Source organism: Equus quagga, chromosome 9 (assembly GCF_021613505.1).
Source record: "Equus quagga isolate Etosha38 chromosome 9, UCLA_HA_Equagga_1.0, whole genome shotgun sequence".
Classification (NCBI taxonomy): domain Eukaryota; kingdom Metazoa; phylum Chordata; class Mammalia; order Perissodactyla; family Equidae; genus Equus; species Equus quagga.
In genome coordinates this window covers 87,377,099-87,398,936 of record NC_060275.1, presented here as the reverse complement: position 1 = coordinate 87,398,936, position 21,838 = coordinate 87,377,099, and the positions used below count along the sequence as shown (strand labels likewise).

The following is a 21,838-nucleotide window of genomic DNA, read 5'->3' as shown; positions in this document are numbered from 1 at the left end:
CTCTCACCGCCATATATTCTTGAAACTGCAACTTTAGAACCCTCGAAACACAGCTGTGAGCATATGTTTCTGCTCCACACAAGTGGAATTTATGGCTGGACCTTCCTGGAAGACCCCACGAAGGTCACCCACAGGAGGGGCTTGTGCTCCCACACTGCCATCCCCTGGGAGCCAATGCAGACACACTCAACATCCTCATCATCTGGAGATGGTCGACTTCCCCCCAGAGATTCAGTGTATACTGTTTTACCTTGCCAGTCCTTATTTGGTTTGTTTTTCACAGGGCTCAGCATTGGAGGAGGCTTTCAATATAGTTGGTTCTGGAGTTTATTATGTTAATCTAACCAGAAGCTTATTGGTCTAATCCAGTGGTCCTCAGCCCTAATTGCACAATAGAGTTGCCTGGGGCATTTAAAAACTACCAATGCCCAAGCATTACGCTAATCTTTTTTTTTTTTTTCTTTTACTCGAAACGTTGAGAAAAGTGTTGACTTTTTTTTTTAGGTATAATTGACACACAACATTGTGTAAGGCATCACCCAATCAAATTAGATCTCTGGAAGGTAGTTTGTGAAAGATCCCCAGGTGATTCTGGTGTGCAGCCAGAGTTGAGAACCACTGGTCCAGTTAGAAAGAGCCATTAGCTGGCAGTCAGATGCCTTAAGTCAATGCCTCTCAATCTTAAATGTGCATACAGATAATCTGAGATCTTGTCAGAATGCAGATTCTGATTCAGTAGGTATGAGGGTAAATAAACCTAACTTTGTGTACGTATGTGTCTCTGGTGGTGTTTGGTCAGTGATCATCATCAGCTTTTTTCAATCTCAGCAAACTGGGGTGAGTTAATCACCCTCTCCTTACTCTTCTTTGAAACATTCCTCTGTCCCTCCACCCTCAGCTATTAATAGTTATTACTTTCTTTGATTTCCTAAAGCAATTATTATCTTTATTTTAACTGCCTTTTATTGTTAGCCACTTCTCATATGCACGTGTTCTTTCCTGTACTAGATAGAGTACAGCTCTTCAAAGGCAGAATCCACGTGTTATGTTATTTTTATAATTACTGCACCTGAGAGATTGCCTTACACATAATAGGTGCCGCATAGATGCTTCTTGATTAATTGAAACATGGAATGTCTGATGTGAAAGTCTTAAAAAATCCAATGGACGTAAAAATACAAGGTATTTTTCTTTTGAGCAGGAAAAAAAAGCTTAAACAGCCAAGGGGTAGAGGAGATTGAGGATTTAGATTTTTATGTTAGCTTTTTTCATCCTAGGTATATATTTAAATTTTGGAGAACTATTTTATAACTTTATGGGTTTAATTATTTGTTTGGAACAGTGCACTATTGACATTTGGTCTAGATAATTTTTTGTTGTGGGGACTGTCTTGTGCATTGTAAGATGTTTCACAGCATCCCTGGCCTCTACCTGTTAAACGCCAGAATCACCCCCTCCCCTAGCTGTGACAGTCAAAAATGTCTCCAGACATTGCCAAATGTCTTCTGCTGGGGGAGAGGAGGGGCGCTCACCCCTGGTTGAGAACTCTTGGGTTTAGAAGAATGGAGTGTGACACAGCTGCCTTACTGCAGCAATAAATACCTAAAAAATATTTTTTTAAAAACCACACACACACACACAAGAGAATGACAAGCTATGTTCCTGAGAAATATGTATATTTATAGAAAAATGTTCTTTGTTCCTGCATTTTGGAGGTCATGTCTACGTATACCATATGTATCTTTGTATTTGTCATATTGGTCATTCTTTTATGAAAATAGAAATATATATAAGAAAGGTTTTTTAAATCTGAATGATATAGACTTAGAAATTCAAACATGTGGTGGTAATAATTCCACAAGGCAAGAGAATGTGCACAGAGCAAAAGTTATTAAGAAAGAATGGCTGAGTTGATTCTCTTAGGCAACTGGCCCAGCGTCTTTACATAAGATAGTCTGTCTGGTGTGCTGTGATCCTTGGACCAAATATACTGTTTCTTTACTGTATACTGTAAAAAATATACCATACAAGCAATGATGTTAAGCTGAAAGCTGGTGCCTAAACAGGTGTTCAGTGATTGTCTGTTGAATAAACGAACAAAAGAATGAATGAATGTTGAATTTAGCCATAAATCTTAAAACTAAAAAGCTTCGGTCTGCTTGTTACAAAAGACCCTGTTGTATTGCATTTCAGACTCCAAAGCTTAGAAGTGAAATTACATGGAAAAATATACCATCACCAGTCAGAATTAAATGGCCTCGACAAAATTACCAGATGGGGAAAATGAAGTCTCATTTGTCAGCTGGTTTCTTCTGGCAATAGAAGGCTCCCCTTAGACTTCATTAAGTTCATATTTTTCAGTGACAGAGATCTGACGTTGGCAAAGCATTACTATACTTTTAGGCTTGGATTAGAATGTTCCCACTCTTACTTTTTCCTCTCATTTTTGGCTAAGAACTTGCATGTGAGAACCAGACAAGAGGCTCCAGTGGTAGAAACAAGCAGGATGCCTTCTGGGCTCAGAAGGAAAAAGATGATATAAGCCAGTGCTTCTTAAATTATGCTACACTTTAAAAATCACTGGGGAGCTTTTACAAAGCCAATGCCCAGACAAGTAAATTGGTGATTCTATAAATTACCAATTAGAGTCTCAAAGGATGGAACTCAGGCATCAGTATTTTTTTCAATTTTCCAGGTGATTCCAGCATGCAATGTGTTAACTGTCTGTAATCCCTCTGCTATCTACTAATTTTCAGGAATTTGGAGCATTTCATTAAAAAAAACCTGACAACCCCATTCACAAGTGCTTCAGCTAAGTTTCATTTAGGACATTTTTATGTGGCCGAGAGATCCAGTAGTATCATTTGTGCAGTGAGTTACAAATCCCTGTTTTTGTGACAGTGACATGCCTACATTAATGAGTAGTGGTTTTTTAATGGAAAAAGTGACTGCCCAATGAAGGCTAAGAAGAAAATAAAAATTAAATTATATTTAGTAAATTATAGGGGTAAGTATAATTTCTTGTTTTGTATATTTTAGATAGGTTTTTTTATTGAGATATAATTCACAAAACATAAAATTTGCCATTTTAACCATTTTAAAGTAGTTTTTAGAACATTCACAATGTTGTGCAACTATCACCACTTATCTAATTCAAGAACATTTCCATCACTTCACCATGAAACCCTGTACCCATTAGTAGTCACTCTCAATTTCCCCTTCCCCTCATTCTCTGGCAACCACTAAGCGACTTCCTGTCTCTATAAATTTGCCTATTCTGGGCTTTTTATGTAAATGGTGTAATATAATACGTGACCTTTTGTGTCTGGTTTATTTCACTTAGCAAAATGTTTTCGAGGTTCATCCATATTGTAGCATGTATCAGTACTTTATTTCTTCCTATGGCTGAATAATACTCTATTAAACAATTATACTACATTTTGTTTATCCACTCATCAGTTGATGGTCATTTGGGTTGCCTCTGCTTTTTGACTATGATGAATAATGCTCCATTGAACATATTTGTACAGGTTTGTGTGTGAACATATGTTTTCAATACCTAAAAGCAGAATTGCTGGGTCACACACTAACTCTGTGTTTAACTTTTTGAGGAACTGCTAAACTGTTTTCTACAGTGGCTGTACCATTTTGTGTTCTTACCAGAGGTTCCAATTTCTCCACGTCTTCTTGCTTTGTATTTTAATTATTTGATTATATTATCCAGGATGTCCCTTACCTTAACCAAACAGGAAATAAATTTTGCTGAATTTAGTGCTGTTTGTCTTTGACATCTCAAAACCATGCTATACAGAATACGCTTTAAAGAAAATAATGGAATTGTGACAATTCTATTTCCTAGGTCAGTTCCTCTGCAGGGCAGTGAGAATGTGTCTTTGAGGGGATGTTCATGTTTCTGCCTTCCAGCAGGCTACACTACTGGAACTTGGGGCTGCTGTAGCTACCTTGGCACATCCTGCTCTCTAGCTAGAGAAAAGATCACCAAGACCCACCCAAGAAACCCTATTAGCAGTCACAATAGTTTTGAGATTGATGGGTAAAGAACCTAATATCACGGGAGAAGAGGAAAATTTTAAATCAGAGAAGTATATGATCACTCTGTCAAAGAAAATTAAATGAAATAATGTGGAAGCATTAAGTAAGCTAAATGCACCAGATAAATGTGATGGAGGAGAAAGGGAAGAGAAGGAAGATGATTGATTAGTGCCACTGAGGATTGAAAACCAAGATTATGTTCAACTGCAACTATTTAAAAGGGAAGTAAATACAATACATTTTATAAAGAAAGAGTTCCATGAAAACTAAATAAAACAACAAAAAGCAAGTTTTGGTGATACAATAAATGCTTAAATGCTAGCAGTAGTACATGCACAGCTCTCTGCTTCCTGACATTGCTGCACACATGAGCTGTCTGTATAGGCTGTGTCCAGTTAACTTCCCTGCCAGACCACATGTGCAGTAAATAACTTTTCCAAGACTCTACCAAGTTCAATTGACTTGACATTTATCTTAAAGTGACTGGATATGTTCAGTAAGTCTTTATTTTGGTCAACCCTACAATTTTTTAAAAGCACCAGGAATCCATTTTTAAAGGCATACTAGAGTTTAATTTGGAATGATAAAAAAGAAAGAAATGAATGGTTCAGGGGAGATCTTGTGAACTCTTGTTCTCAACTCTAAGCCATTAAGTGCCTAAGCAGAAGAGTTTACAGCTGTGCCTTCCTTAATTCCGCAGAGAACCATAAAGAAAATCAAGTATGAATGTGAATTCTTTACATTCAATATTATCCAATACAAAATACTTCCTTAAATGTTTTGTCAATTTTCATCATTAGTTTAGAGTCTTTTTTGCCAATAGCTCATACAACCTGAGTATTTGTGGTTTCATAACCATTTGGCAATTCCATAGGTTAAAAAAAAAAGCCTACAGTCTTTCTTAAATGTGCTCATTGACACTATATTATCTACTAGGCAATTCAGTTACTTTTGACAATACTGATCAACCAGGAAGTTTTCAGATTTCTTTTACAGTATTTTGACAGACAAGCATCCATCAAGGACGTGACCTTGAGTGAAAGGGGGTGTAAGGTGCTCTTTCGCGGAAAAATCACTGAATTTCTGAAGTTCTTCGAATAGAAGAGCACTTTGGAAATGACAGGAGTACTTTGGAGAAGGATGTGTGGCCTCAAAGCAGAAATTCAAAAGGAAGGACCAGCAAGCTGGGGAAGGGGTTCATTCCTCTCAACCTAAGTGTTTACTGGGGGCCTACTGGGCACCAGGCACTGTGCAAATCTCAGTACCCTCAGTACAGAACCTGGTCCCCAGGAAGCCCCAGCAAATTTTTAGGCTGAATTTCCTTTACAAAAAAAATAAAACATAAAATTTTTAAAAGTATGATTTAATCACCCAGCCCATTCCATTCAGGGTGTCATTGGCTCAGAGGTAAAATAGTTGGATGGTCTATCTGTGAGAGAACCAGAACTCCCCAAATTCCAGTCAGCACTCTTTCCATTTAATATGCTTTTTCTGAAAAGATCATTGCCAAGAAGCTGATAAAGCTTCTGCTGTGAGTCCAGAGTGCCCAGGCCAACAGGGAAAAGCATCAAGTAGCGTTCTCAATGTTCCAGAGAACCTTTTAGGGCCAGCCCTACAGTGTCTGCATGAGTCATTGGTAATTCTTCTCGCCGCATGAGCTTCTTTGTAGACTTGCACTGTTCTCTTTTGTTTCTCAGGAAAACACAGAGAAAGGCTTTGCTTGAATTTTTTTTAATTTTAATACTAATATGTAATAATATAGCAACACCCTCCAATAACCTGGAACTCAGACTTCTATAGCTATGACTGTCTAGAACTCAACCACAGAGCATCACCTCTGAACAGTGAGGGAAATGGCTGTCAAAACTTCACCACATCCATTTCAGATATTTCAACTAGTACCAATGGACTTGTAATTACAAGTAAAATGAGGGTGAATTTCAGGTTTAGCAAAGTTAGTCATTTGTACTTTCTAGGTAACAAACCATAAATTGACTGTCACAGCTGACTGTGAAAATGGAAATAAAAACAGCAAACGCTTATATGCTTACTCTGTAGGCACTTTTCTAAGAACTTGATATATTTTATTAGTTCATTTAATCTTCACAATAACCCTATGAGAAACTATTATTATCCCCATTTTACAGATGAGGAAACTGAAGAGGTTAAGTATGTTGCCCAAGATTATACAGATTGTAAGTGATGGAGGTGGGATTGGAACCTAGGAGTCTGGCTTCAGAATCTGTGCTCTCAGCCACTACCCAGTATTATCAGAAGTTATTTCCCAATAACTTCGATCAATTGTCAAGGTAACTCTCAAGATGAAAAATTATTGTTGTTTCTAGTACATTATTTTATTTAATAAATTATGTCATTCCAGGAAAATTATGTCATTCCTTGTGAATTAAACAAATCTAAAGTGAGAGCATGAATATCACCAGCAATGCTGTTTACTGTAGGGGCAAGAGGCGGACCTCCCCCAGCAGCCCTAGGTGCAGGGTTCCACCATAATTCGGTATGATAATCCTTGACCCCCATGCAAAGTCATTTAAAAGGGCAATTGACACTTGCCAGACTTTGTTAATGATTCAGAAAATCTTAAAATATATTTTGGAAAAGAGAATTTCAAGAATAAGTTTCAGTTACCTGGAAACTCATAATCCATGCCAGAGAAATGAGATGTTCTTGCCTTGCTTTGAGAAAAATGCAGACCAACATTCATATTAATTTTCAACTTTCATAGGGACACAATAGCTTTGTGGGCAGTGTTTTTCAAACTGAAAGTGGTGACCCATTAGTAAATAATTTACCGGGTTGTAAGTGACATTGTTTATAAATTGAAATAGAATATAATAGATCAGGGTTCATTGCAGGCAGTAAGAATTTGTATGTTTTAAGATATTTTATTATATATAAATATGTACATACTGGGTCATGCTGTAGAAAAATATGTCTTCCTGAGGATCACTTTCAAAAACTTAGAAAGCTAGGAGTGTAGTGGTTTAGATGACAGACCATAAAGCAAGACTGCCTAGTGAGAATCAGGGCTCTACTACTTAGTAACCAAGTGACCTTGGGCAAGTTATTTTAATTCTCTGTGCCTCAGTTTCCTCATCTATACAATGGTGAGAATAACAGTACCTACTTCATCCCATCATTGTGAGAATAAAGTTGATACATATAATGTGCCGGACAGTGACAGGCACATGGTAACCCCCAGGAAATCTTAGTTGTTATTAAATTGTCATTTCCCTTTCAATTCTGTTTTTGCCTGTGAAGAGGCCCTGGAAAAGCAACTATGTTGAATGCAGTCACTTCTTTCCATCATGGCAGAATGACATCTTCCCATCTTCTCTCAGCCAACCTTTGAGGATCATGGATGTTCTGTGTTTTACCCTAATGGAAAGGCTAACTCCAAAGATGTTCTTAAATTACTGATATGTTTAGGCTAATCAGTCACCCAAAGATTTTGCTCAAAGCCTGTGCAGGCGAAATCTAGGAAGTGGACTAACTCTGCTTAAATCACTATCTCTTGTTTATTATTTGTGGAAGGAACATGACAGTTTCACCATACTTGGCCTGGACCAGCGTGCTTGTGCAATCTTCAGAACATATGAAAGCTATTTCAAATGACAATAACTATTTCCTCACTTTGGCTTATGTTCAGCAGTAACTATTCTTTATCCAGATCAGGGTGACTAAGCAAGCTGTGACTATGCTTCTCTTCTAAAACTGACCCTTGATTGACTGCATATGCAGATTTCTTAGCAGAACCCAGATCCACCAGAAAGGGGCCAAAAGTCATTTGGTCCAATGCGTCTCCTGCTTTTCTCTAATTACAATATTTCCTCTTTCATTTTTCATGCACGTATAACTACATACTCTGGTTTGGTCTTACAATTTCTTTATCTTTTAGGATTAAAATCATGTTTGCAGTTTGTTTATCTATTCTATAAAATTAGGTTTTTTACTATGTTTTTACAAGTTTTAATTCTTAATCTTATTATGAACTAGTGTTTTATTTTCTTCCTTTCCTTGTTTGTCTACTGCTGCCCTACTCAAAAGGAAATTCTCAACTGGTTGTATTTAGTTACACTTTGGTCAGAGGACAGGGTTTTCCCTTCAAGCCCCTACCCCAACACAAGGCATCTGAGTGCCCAGCCTCTGTTCAGGGGTGATAACAAGTGTCCGGGACTGTTGACAGCAGATGGTCCACATGACATGTTGCAGTGACGGTTCTACATTTAACAGCAGTTGACTGCTGAGTGCCTTCCTTTCCCACGTCAGTGGCTCCTCTTCTTTCTCCCCTAACCCCAAACTCCAAGCAGACACTGGGAACTTGTATGTGATTTGATTTGGTTTTTGTTTCTGCTTTATCATGAGTTGAGGATAGAAAAGCATGTCTGGTGAGAGAATAGAGGGTAGGAATGCAAATGACTACAATATACAACAGCTGGTTCCTGTCCTCCCTCTGTGTACTGTCTGGGAATGTCATCTTCCTCCAAGGGGAGAGCCCCTGACAGCGAAGGAGGAAGCCTACTTCAGCCTGACCAGCCGACCCGACTGGAAAATCAGCAATGATCACTGTCAGAGGTGGGGTGGTGCAGCCAGCGGTGCCTCCCAGCTCCCTCTGACATTGTCCCTCGATCATTGCACATTTGGACATAATGCCATTCCATCGACTTTTAAAAACCTGAATTTGTATAGAATTGAATTTGAATTTAGTAAAACTCTCTTCAAGCCTTTTAAGCAATAATTTCAGTAGGAATACCAATTTAACTTATTCTTAATTGATTCCTATTACCAGTTTATAGTTCATCAGAAGTTTAGGCAGGATTTGCATTTAGATGTGTACCATTTTGCACATATATTATCTCTTAGTTCTCAAAGCATTCATCATGAAGCATTGTGATACTCTACTGTGGTGATAATTAGTATTCATATCCTCCACACACTCTCCCAAACTAGGCTCATAAAAGTTTCGACCAAGCATTACTCTTGATATGTAACTCTGTTAGAACTGATCAGAGAATCAAATAACGTGGAAAGCCAACTTTTCAATGCTTGCATATAACTTAATTTTTCTATAGCAGTGGTTTGCAACCTGGGCTACACATTGTAAGCATCTAGGGAACTTTTAAAAATTGCGACACCCAGGCTGCACCTCAGACAAATTGACTCAAGTCTCTGGGATAGGCCAAGACATCGGTAGCTTTTAAAGCTCCCCAGGTGATTCAGATGTGCAGTCACAGTCAGGAAATGCTGCTCTTGGGATTGGCCAGGTTACTAATTTCTGAGAGATGAATAAAGAGCACATCTGAGCTTGTCATTTTTCCCTTCTGGGGACTTTTTGAAAAGCAAGAGAGAATTGTCTAACAAAAAAAGCTATTTTTCGTTAGTGCTAAGAGTTTACCCTTGAAATCACACGGACCTGTGTTTTCATCTCATCTCTTCTATCTACAGCAGTATAAACATGCAACTCACTTAACTTCTCTAAACATCCAATTTCACTCATTTCTAAGTGGAAATAATGCCTCCCTTCTGGAGTTTTCAGTATTAAAGGAGATAATATATGTAAAATATTCAACATGATGTAATATGTAACAGGTGTGTAATATAGAAATAATAACTAAAATAAAGATGTAGCTACAAGTCATAATCCTCATTTTCATAATGAAGCCTCCAAAGAGAAAGTAAAAATGAATCCCAAATCTATTGTCAAGATTTTTGAGTGCTGATTAGCGTTAATACTAACATTTCTTCAGAATTTGGGATGACTTGAGTTGGAACACTTATTTCTCTCAGAATTAATTTAGAGCCAAAAGTAGGCTCTCTTGTCAATTGCAACATTCTTTTCAGAGATACTATAAATGAATATTGAACTACGCTGTCTCTAGATTTAGACTATAAAAAAAATCACAAGAGAGCAGGAAGTATTACTAGTTCCGAAATGACTATCTGTTGTGGCTCATCAGAGAGGACCTGAGAGTGTATGGTAGCCATTTGCTGTCTTCATCATGAAATATACAATAAGTTTCTACTAGGATTTTCAGACGTCATCAGGGAGGTGCTCATTTTAAGGTTAGGTCAGTACCTCTCAGACTTGGAAAACCTCAGCATGATGCTAGGGAGCTGAACTTTAGGAATGTGGGATGTCTTCAGCCACAGTGGTAATAGTTGAAGCAGGAGATGACTGAGAAGGAGCTAAGCAGCCAACTACACTGCAGATCTTCTTGCCTCCAAAAGAGAAGTTACCCACTTTGCCACACTCACTGTGATACCTTCCATTTTCTAAGAAAAGTGTCTTATGCCATTCTCAAACCTGCTTTGAAGTTCCAATATATTGGATTTGTTTATTCTGTATCAATAGCATTCAGATATTTACTATGGTTAATATTATTCCCTACTCTTCCTCCAAATTAACCCATCAGCTGGGTCCTCTGCTTCAGAGTCTCTCACAAGGCTGCAATCAAAGTGTCAGCTGGGGCTGTGGTCTCATCTGAAGCCTGGGTTGGGTCAAGATCAGCTTCTATGCTCACTTATGTGGTTGTTCCCCAAGATTCTGTTCTTCAAGGGTTGTTAGACTGAAGGCCTCAGCTTCTTTCTAGTTGTTGCAGAGGCCACCCTAGTTCTTTCTCATGTGGTTTTCACCAACATGGCAGCTTGCTGCTTCAAAACCAGCAAGAAAGAGAGTGTGCTAGCAAGATGGAAGTCACAGTCTTTTGTAACCTAATCACAGATGTGACATCTCCTCTATGCTGCCATGTTCTGTAGGTTAGAAGCAAGTTGCTTGAGGGGAGGAAGTACATAAGTTTATAAATAACAGGAGGTAGGGATCATTGAGAGCCAGCTGAGAGGCTGTCTGCTACAGCACTTACCAGCACATACCCAGCCATAAAAGAAAGAAAGAAGGAGAGAAGGGGGGTACAAGGAAAGAGAGAGAAAGGAGGAAGGTAGAGAAAGGAGGGCAGGCAATGAAAGGTAGACATAAAAAAGACAAAAAAAAAATCTTTGCTGCACTATGTCTATATCAGGGTTCCTATGAGGGCACACGCTGCATCACATTAGCACCAAAACCATGAATTTCCTATTTCTTATTTAGAATGAGAAGATAATATGGTGCTGTCTATACATCTGGAGTTAAAAGGAAACAGAATAAACAGGAATACTAAGTTTAAGCAAGCAAAATTCAAATTAGTTCTTCTTTAAGTTCTTTTTATCCCCCCAGCTAGCAATGTTTTTTCCTTTCTGTTTCAAGTTTTGGGGTTGGGTTTATTATTCTTGACTTTGTGTGGCAGCTTTATTACACAGGGAATATGGGAACCTGAACGGCTTTTGTGTTTGGTGTTCTCTGATTGTTTCAGCTCAAATGCCAAAATTATTTTTTAGTTCCGTACACTGTTATTAATGGTTGTATGTTTCACTTAATTGTAAAAGTGAAGTTGTAAAGGTCCAAAAGACCTTGGATCTCATCTATTCCAGCCTCTCTGATGAGGAAACTGAGGCCCAAACGGCTTGGGAAGATCAAGGCTAAATAGTATTAGAGCCCGGAGTAGAACACAAACCTCTCAATTTGTAATCCATGCATTTCCTCTTCTTACCTTCTGTGGGAAAGAGCAGTCAGAATTTGAAATACTCTCCTCAAATCTGCCAGCATTAAAATAGTCAGGGTTTAAACATGTTTTATTAATCACTCATTTTCTGGAAGAACCTAAAAGTATTGTTTTCTGTGCTTCAGCTATTAGGAAAAGGAAGTTTTCCAGGTGCTCTACTGTATAATGGGTGCCTGCCTAATGAAATGTATGCCTTTTCACTGTATTCGTTTGTAACAGATCATGGGGGCCCCTCCACTTCAGTGCTCTGAGAGGGGTTCTTGAATGCTGACCACCTAGAGAGGGCTGACCATCTGCCCTTGGTACCAAGGCAGACCCTATCCATGCTCCCAAAACTCTTGTAAATCTCTTAATTCGTACAAGAAAAGGAATATTTCTTAGAACAGTGTGACCATGGACTTTTATTAAGAAAAAAATTCTGCCATCCCCAACATGGGCTCCCAAGGCAAAGGAGCATTTGGCAGCTCGGGATTCCCTGAAGATTACTTACTCATGGCAGGACTGTTCAGGGCAGCAGGTGTTCTAAAACAAGGACACCTTTCAGAAGCCTGAGCTTCTTCACTGAAAGAATATGGGTATTAGTAGAAGGAAAGTGGGGTCCCTCTTTCCCAGCCATATTGTCTCTTCTTACATTGTTTATTTTTCTACTTAGGATCCCCATGTCTCCCAGCCCCCACTGAAAAGGAAACTCCACGAGGACCAGAATGTTATCAGTTTTATTTACTGCTCTATCCTTGGAGAAGGGCTTGGCACAAAACAGATGTTTAATAAGTGCTTGTTGAATGGATGGCTGAATGAGGGATTTGTTTAGAAAGTTTATATCTTCCATTCCTTATGAGTTTGTTGGCAGAGAGAAAAGGAGGTGTGTTTCAGTTCAGAACACCAGATATGTACCTGGAACTTGGAATTGGAAATTATGATGTTTCTTTGCATGCTACTTATTTTTAAATTATGTTTTAAAGTATTTATAAAGATACTTTAATATTGAGAGCCTCCCTATTGCCCAAGAATGAGAGTTTTAGATCAGAGAACAAATATATTAAGTTTACAATTGAAGACAAATCATATAAGGAGCAAAAAAAAAAGAGAAACTTGACTGTCTCCAAAATGGCCATGGATGTCAGAAGAACAATGAGAATTGATAGAAAAATCAGTTTTGCTTCAGACTTGTCTGTTGCGCCTCTATAACTGCAGATGTCATGGATGCAGAAGAGTTTGGGCTAATATCCTAATGGGTGGGGGGCAGTCTCCACTTCCCAAATTAGAATTGACACATATACATGCGTAAGTCAGTTAGAGTCAACATCTATTTAATGAATTTACTGGGTGAATCTTTTAAAAGAATGCAAACATAGTAGCTTTTTGTAAAAAACCTATAGAAAGAGAAAAGGCCCTGTAGTGGATGCTGTGGTCCCCACATTACATCCTTTTGGCCCACTTGATGTCAGCACAGCCATCTGTGGTGGACAGTTGCCACCGTGCACGTTGCTGAGCACACTTCAGGTGCCTGCCTGGGTTTCTCAGAAGGACCCTCAGCACATATGCAGGTGCAGCCTAGAAGTTCATGAGCTCATGTGAACACCTCCAGGGCAACCTTCCACCAGTGGGTGATTGATTGAAGTTGGTGGATAAACGCCCCGGCTTCCCATCCTTGTCTAGGACACCAGTAAGGCACTCTCGCCACAGCTTCTCCCAAGGGCCTCTGTGGGGTTGGGCCCCAGTTGGCCACTATGTTCACCTACTGAATAACACACACTTTATTCACTATTCTCTCTCCTCTTCCCCGTCTCCTTTTCCCTCACTTCTGGTTCCAGGGGTCACCTGCCAAACAAACTACCTGTACCCAAATCCTTATCTCGACCTCTGGTTTCTTAAACAGGCCCTAAGAAATAACGTTTGAAATAAAGACAAAACAGTTTGTCCCTAGAAACAAGGCTGACAGAGAAATAACCGGCAAGCAACAGCTCTGAAGTGGTGACCCAGGAAAACAGCTTTTCTAGAAGTAGTTCTTCTTTACCACTTTAAACACGAATTGCATTAGGACCATACATTACTCTCCTGATTTGGGGCCTTGCCTTTTCTTTTTATTCTGCAGATTCTTCTGGGAAGCCTAAATTCACCAAGTGCCGTTCACCTGAACTAGAGACTTTTTCATGCCACTGGACAGATGGAGTTCGTCACGGTTTAAAGAGCCCAGGATCCGTACAGCTGTTCTATATTAGAAGGTGCGGCCCGCATGCCTCTCTGACTTTTTCTGCATGGATTTTCTGACTAAAGTAGACTGAGTTGCATGCAGTGGTAGGAATGAAAATGATTTATTTTGATGGCAAGTGTATTCACTCATTCATTTATTCAAAAAAATATTAGTTAAGCCCTTACTGTGTGTTGGGTACTATTCTAAGCACTGGAGATACAGCAGTGATTACAAAAAGAGAAAGTCCCTAGTCTCATGGAGATTTGTTTCCAGTGGGGCAAGACAGAAAATAAAAAATAAATTAAATGTCAACTGATAATAGGGGTTATTAAGAAAAATAAAGCCAGAAAGAGAATGAAGAGTGTCATCACTGTGTGTGAATATGTGCACGTGTGAGTGTGTGAAAGTGTGGGTGAGTGTGTGAAAGTGTGGGTGAGTGTGTGAAAGTGTGGGTGAGTGTGCAGAGTGTGCGTAGGGAGCTTGGGTGATATTTTAAACGAGGAGATCATAGGAGGCCTCTCTAATGTGGTGCATTATAGCAGAGACATAAATGAACTGAGAGAGGCCACGTGAATATCTGGGAGACACTCTGTCCAGGCAAAGGAAATTGCAAGTGCAAAGGCCCTGAGGCCGACTTGGCATGTTTGAGGAAACCAGGAGGCCAGCGTGGATGGCACAAGGTGAGAGATGGGGAAAGTGATATGAGAAGGGGCAGAGAGTTAGCCAAGACCACACCGTGCCAATCCTTGTAGGCCATGGCAGGGCTTCCAATTTTACTTTCCCTGTGGTGGAAAGCCATAGGAGTTTTTTGAAAAAATGTATGCTTTAAAAGACTCAGTTTGGTTTCTATGTAGAAAATAGCCTATGCTCCTGTTAAATTTGTTATATTCAATAAGGGACAGTAATACTTTTCTGTTCCATTTTTACAGTGGTCCTGTACAATAACAGGGGAAGAGGGAAATAGAGATCTCTCCATATAATCGCCACTCAAGTTGTTTAATTCTTACCCCTTGCTTGGCATCATTTCCATTTCTGTTTACTCTTTTGCTTTTTTAAATTTTAGGCTCAAACACTAGCATGTCTTTTCCACCCCACCCCTAGGGAAGGCCTCAGCCAAGATGCAAGGTTAGTGGGGACCCTTTATCCAAGGATGGTGGAGTTCATCAGTCCACGGATGCTGCTATCTGCCCCCTAGAGGAGCAGGGAAAGGGAAGGAAGATGCAGCGAGCAGTGAAGGACATGGGCTCGGGGCCACCAAACCAGCATTTCAGCCTGGCTCTGGCACTCGCTCGCCAAGTAATGCCAGGCAAATTAGTCAGTCTGTCCACAATTCAACTGCCTCATTTGCAAATAGGAGATGATAGACTTCGCCTCAGGGCTTCTTGTGAGGATCATGTTAGATGATAGTACATGAAAAACACTTAGCACAGTGCCTGGCACATAGCAAGTACTCAATAAATGGAAGCTGCTATTCTTATTATTGGTAATGTTGTAATAATTTAAAATGATAACGATATAAAATTCCAATTCCTGGACGACAAAAAAGATTTGTGATTCTCTACTGTTTGTGATTATTGATACGCTCTAAGACCATTTTTAATGAAGAGATGGGTGCTTAATTTGCAAATAACAAATACTTTGAGTTAGCAACCAGCACTGGCCTTACCCACCTTCCCGGTGTGAGTGAGGTCCCTTGGATGTGCCCCAAAGGGCACACAAGGATGAGATGATTGGGCACCGAATGTACTTCTTTTTCAATTAAAGCTGACACTGCAGGGAGGCAGGGACCACTGGACAATGCTGCTTTGTATAAATACACTTGAACAGAAAGCGGGTATGTTTGATAACACTTTTGAATATCTGTTGAATAGACTGTTAAATGAAGAGAGATTTTAGTAGGTTCCATTTTGATGCTTTTGCTTCAGCAACTTAGAGAGCTGGCTTAATCAAAACAAAATAAGTTATTTGTACAGGCACAATTACCTAAACAGAGTAGAGAAATAGCAGAGTTGGGCCCACTTAACAAAAGTGGGTTTTCACTACCCTAAATATTCACCGAATTTGAACCTGAGCCAAAAGATAAATCCAAAGGAATGAAGCCTTCACAAGTATGTATTTGTCCCTTGCCCTCATCCATCAGGGCCACATAACTCTCCTCCAGGCCTCCTCTGCACACCCCAGGCCTTTCAGCATCTCTTGTGAAAACCCAGGCTCTGTTCTAACAGAGATGCCCCTGTAAGTGTGACCAGGTGGAGGGAAAATCTCGGACATGTTTGGAAGGATGTCATTTGCTTTCACCCTAGCGGAGTTTGGGATCCCAGGGGAAAAATTGTCACATCTTCAAGCCTCCCAAGTGCAACCTCATGATTGGTGCCAACCCAGACTTGCAAAATCTCTATTTTGTGTTTTCTCTATACAGCTATAATTATTTCGGATATCTTAGCCAAAACAGCATAATCCCCCAGCCCAGTTCATCTGGGAAGGGTAGAATTGAAGGGGTGAGGAGTATCAGGACTCTATTGCCTTGATTAGTGGACAAATAAATTAGACTTCGCATTGCCCACTCACACAAAGAGGACATTGCAAATGCACTTTCTGACTGTTATCATTGTTTCTTACAATTCAGTTCCCATGCAACTCCTGGAACTATAGAATCGTGACTCCTCATCCCTGACACACAAATAAAACTGTGACATGATTTCATCCAGAACCAGAGCAGGGGAGGCAGGAAGTTGCAGAGAAGTGGCCGATGCACTGGGCTTTCAGTTCACCAGCCTGGCCTTGGTAACTAAAGCACAAGGGAATCTAAACACCTCAGGCTGTCAGCAGACAGGCCCAGAGGCAGCTGTATGCTTGGCTGGCTCTGCTCCCTACCAGGTGAGCTGGCAGGAGAAGCAGCCCATTGAGAACGGTCTCTGCCACCCTGTGATGGAGATCCTGCCATATTCAGCCTCTGAGCTTGGAGGGGAGTCAGCATGAACGCAAATCACCGGCACAGCAAAAGGAGGCTCTGGGGAGCCTGTCAGAGATGCTCTGCTCTCAGCTGCTTGCCTGCAAATGCCTTGTTTTCAAAAGAAGTGAGCGTGTGAGGACTCAGTCCCTAAGGCTGCATCCCCCGACCTCTGCCATCCCCACACTAGCCCCCCTCAATAAATTATCCTGGCCTTCTAGAAGAGAGTTTATTTTCCATGTGAGGTTGTGAGGGAAATTAGAAAGGAGAAAGGGCATTGTTACTTTCTTTTCTTTTTTCTAAGGAAAAGGTTAAATTTTAAGCCTAAAACACATGAGCTGTATGTAATGAAAAACAGTTGCCCTTAGAACATAAATGATGTTTTATTTTTATGATTTCGCTTCCAAGTGGTTACCTTTAGATGGAAAGCATTTCTTCTGCTCTTGATTCTGATTTCTATTGATAGTCTCTTTCTATAGTTCTCACTCCTATTTCACAAGATAGTTTGGAAGCAAACGTAAAGCATTTAACTCTTGAGAGTAAGAGAAGGAGAAAGTAGTTTCTGTAACCTGGCTTTGGTCATCCGTGTAGAAATTCAACCCAGAGAAGACAGGCAAAAGAGTATCGGTTTTGTGAGTCCATTTGGGTTTTTTTTGTCTAAATTTAATAGTTTATAAATAAATTTTAAATATTTATTTAAAATAAAATTCAACTTCAGTTAATGAGGGAAGGGGTTGGGAGCTGTGCTTTGAAACACCTATTCCGGATCCATCCTGCTCAAGATGAGTGCTTTCAGTTGTTTGTTCTGTGATGCTAATGGATTTGGGATTTTCGTACAGTCCCCATGGGGACCAGGGTGCTGACATGCCCAAGTTGAGACACTGTGTGAAACACAGAGCTAACCTCCCTGTTACAAATCCAGACCTGCTAAGTACTGGCCTAAATCTCTAGGACATTTTAATACTAACTTTAATAATATCAATTACGCTAAATACATTTGCTCTCCCCTCTGCTTTTATATGAAAGCCTCATTCCCTGGGCAATCTTGTTCAACCATTCTCTTTGATGCTCTCTTATTTAGTTTGAAATTCCAGATAAAATAAACCATATTATATTTCAACGACCCACCTATCCCTAACTTTTTTTTTATCTTTTTCCTACTAAATACATACACACACATACTATCTCTTTCTCCTACCCTCTACCTACTTGCTTTTCCCATCACAGATGACTCTCCCTCTCATCCAAGGGTATACAACTTTTAAGAATCTCAACTAGAATTTAAGCAACAGTTCACTGTCTCAGACCCTGGTGTTTCTGCCATGTTAATCCCAAGTTCTTTCCAACAGCTGATGAGCAGCTGTCTCAAGGACCCCCTGATACTGCACAAGCTTCTTCCAAGTGCCAAACAGGCCAGCCTGAGAAACAGCTGTAAAGGAGGAAACATGTGTCTTCTCCCAGCTCCTCATCCCTTCCTTTCAGTCCCTGCCTTCCCCACGGCCTGCAGTGTCCTCACTGCACACTGCTACCCAGCACCCATCCCCCAGAGGGATGCTCACAGACTTCCACAGTCTGGCCTGCCAGCCCTAGGCATTGGCCAGCATAGGGTCATTCGTATTTCTTCTTCCTCAGCCACAGATTACCTGGTTTCATGTCTCATTGACGTATAAACTCTCTCCTCAGCTGATAGCCTAGTGAATAATAAGGGAGTAATAAATTACCCAACCCAAGTAGCAATTCTAATTTAAGAAATTGCTTCCTTATCATTCCATTTCCTCCTGCTTCCCTCATCACACCCAAGCCCATGCTTCCTTACCTCAGTGCCTTTGACCACTCTGTTCCCTCTCTTTCTTTCCCTATTGCCTTCTGTTAAACTTTTACCCATCCTAATGTGCATTACCTATGAGTACTCAGCCACATTGCTTTGTAAAACAGTGTTTTAGTCATTCCCGTGAGGCAGGACTGAATCCTTAGACACATGTGCATCCCCCATAGTGTCTAGCACAGTGTTTTATATAATCAATGCTCATTAAATATCAATGGTTTGAATGCAAGAGATGAAAAAAGTACTCAGACGGTAATTTCTGTGTCTTCTAGCCTGAAGGTAGGGACAAATCTCATTAATCATTATATCCGCACAGTGCTAATGCCAGATACAATGCTTATATAGTGCTTTTATAATAGGCACCAAAAGATGGTTTACTGTATTCATTCATTCAGTCAGTCAGTCAGATGGGACTTTGAAGAGCTGTGTCACATTCTCTCACGTTTGCTCTGTTCCTGCTGTGGTGGACTTGAGTCTGCACAACCTTTTGATTGCTCTGCATTTTTGTTCAGGTCCTCATGGCAGCTGACCAGAGAATTTCCTTTCAAAAAACTCAGACTTCCTTCCTGGCATCTCTTTTCCATTAAATACACATCCTACTGTTGTTTTCAGTCATCTGGGTAAATGATGCTTTCTCTAGGGTGATGGAGTTGAATAACTCTATGGTGAAACATAAATATGGAGATATAGTTTTTCTGATTTCTTCAGTGTTCTCCATGTGTCCATCTATCCTCCATGATTTGTTTTGTTTGTCTGTTTTTATCTGATCCAAGATAAAGGAAAAGATGAGCTTGTTCTTTGCAGAGAAACCAAAAAAAGGAACTGACAAGCAAACACATTGATTCAACTCAGCTCATTTTTGTTTCCTTTTTTTAATACTATAATTAAATGTCCATTCCTATTTACAAAATGGAAAAGAAAGATGCTTTGGGGGCTTGGAAAGATTTTTAAATTTCTGGTTTCATGCCTTTTATCTCTTTCAGGAATGGGAGGAAAAATGGCTAGGATCCCCATGTTTCATAAATGTTACCTGGATGTCCAGCATGTTTGAAATGGTCTCATGGATCTTCATGTTATTGAGAAAAAATCAGGAGTATGGGAAAGAGTTCAAGGCATTGGGAAACTTTCCCAAGCATAGGATAGCCTTGGGAAGAGGGTGCAGGATGCAGTGGTTCAGAGTAGGGTAGCCAATTTTCCACCTCAAGGCCACCCAGACCTTAGAGTTGCCACTCTGGAGAACACCATCAGTGTACCTCCTCATGAGTTGCCTCCCCACCATGAGTTGGGGAAAAGCCCAAGTCCAGAGACTCACTGTTCTCTGGGAATCTGTATAGTTTTGGAGTTGACTCTCTGCAGTGTTTTAATAAAGAAATATTTTTAAACCTCCCTCAGCCTCAGAATCCTCATTGGTAGCATGGGGATAATGAGGGACCTAGCAATAAATCACTTAATTTAGGAGCCAGCACGTCCTATGCAGCCAATGAATGGATGCTTTTACTGTACGCAGAAGTACCAAATGGCCTCCTATCACTCTGCAGACACTGATGATGTCCTCAGATGTGATACTTCTTGAAAATGGCCCCACTAAAATACTTGCTCACAAAATACTGGTGTTCCAATTTATTGAATCTGACTATCAAGCACCTTGCTTTGACTTAAGCTATGGTATGATTTGGGGAACAATTCATCCTTTTTCTCCCTCCATTACAGGAGCACTCAAGAATGGACTCAAGAATGGAAAGAATGCCCTGATTATGTCTCTGCTGGAGAAAACAGCTGTTACTTTAATTCATCTTATACCTCCATTTGGATACCCTACTGTATCAAGCTAACTAGCAATGGTGGTACTGTGGATCAAAAGTGTTTCTCTGTTGAGGAAATAGGTAAATCACAGGTTTGTGTTTTATTTGACATGGCTCTAGATTAAATAAGCAGGGAAGGCTGCAACATCCAAGTATGTTCCAGTAGGAAGACTGTTGTTTTACTGTCTAAGTGGATGGAAGTCTACTTTACAGGACATGAGATCAGCTGTTGAGCAAGAGGAAGAGGGCAGGGGGAACTTAAGTTAGCTCTAACATAAAACAATTTGGTAGTAAATTTTGTAGAGAAAAGAATGGGAGCCTTGTGGAGTCTTTTCCTTGAGAAGGTCTTTAAAGCTGCATTGTATTCTTGTGTGCCACTGCAAGGGACAAACTCAATGTACTCTTAGATTCCTTCTCTCTTAATTATTCCATATGGTTATTCAGATCTACTGAAATATGTTGGCCTTTGATCTCTATCATTGTTGTAATAAAAACCTAGATTTTCTTTATCACAAAGCATAATAATTTTGGAATTTTACATTTGCAAAACAGCCAAAATCAGCTTAAAGTCATGTTTATAAGATCTCCAGACAAACATTGGTGATAATCAGCTCAATGAACTAAGTGAAGATCCAAACAAATTATCCCTTGCCCATCATGTGGACACAGGGAGAAATGGAACAAAACCAAACAAAGGAGCGTAGTTGGAATATTCATGTTTGTACAATAATAGTGTAAACAGATAAATAGAAAGAATCAAAGGAGGACTTTGAGTAGCTGACGTTGGTGCCTCAAAACCTATCCACAAAAGCTCGTCTGTTGCTTATGGGAATTCCCTGGAGCTTGTCTCAGGTGTGCTGTTCTTGTATGTGCTTTCCCAGTCATCAGCAGACTGGAAGAGACTGAGAGAATGTGGCTGGAAGCTGCAGACAGAAACAAGTAAATCTGATAGCCTGACTTTGAGGAAAAAGCTTGAGAAGACTGCAACGAGCAGAAAAGAGAACCCAATTACGTAGTTTAGAGAGACTATTTAGTACATATCCTAATGTCAATAGGTGTGGCTGTTGAGTGGCTAAATAGGTATTAGTAAGAATACTGGCTCAAGACCCATGTTCTAGCCCTGTCCCTGGCAATAGCCAGCCCCACTTGTTACCTGGCTGACTTTCCCTGAGGGCCTGCCATGTGCCGGGCACTGTGCTAGATGTGGTGGCTGCAGAGTAAGATACGGTCAAGTAGGGCAAGCAGTTGTGTTAGCAGATAATTGCAATACATTGCAGCGGGTGCTGGGCTCCAGGTGTGTAGAATGCATCGTAAGCCAAGGTGGTGGCCAAAGGTACAAATGATTGACTAGGCCTCAGAGATGAGGAAGGGTTGCACAGAGATGGTGACAGTTCAGGTACT

The 21,838-nt window shown here is 40.1% G+C and overlaps 1 protein-coding gene across 3 annotated transcripts in view; it reads left to right on the top strand.

Moving 5' to 3' along the window:
* GHR (growth hormone receptor) overlaps window positions 1-21,838 on the top strand; it is a 244,803-nt gene that overhangs the window by 202,607 nt on the left and 20,358 nt on the right. For all 3 annotated transcript variants that reach the window (XM_046671902.1, XM_046671903.1, XM_046671901.1), the window contains 2 exons: window positions 13,762-13,891; window positions 20,346-20,518. In XM_046671902.1, the coding sequence (XP_046527858.1) occupies window positions 13,762-13,891; window positions 20,346-20,518 (303 nt within the window). The remainder of the gene's footprint in view (window positions 1-13,761; window positions 13,892-20,345; window positions 20,519-21,838) is intronic.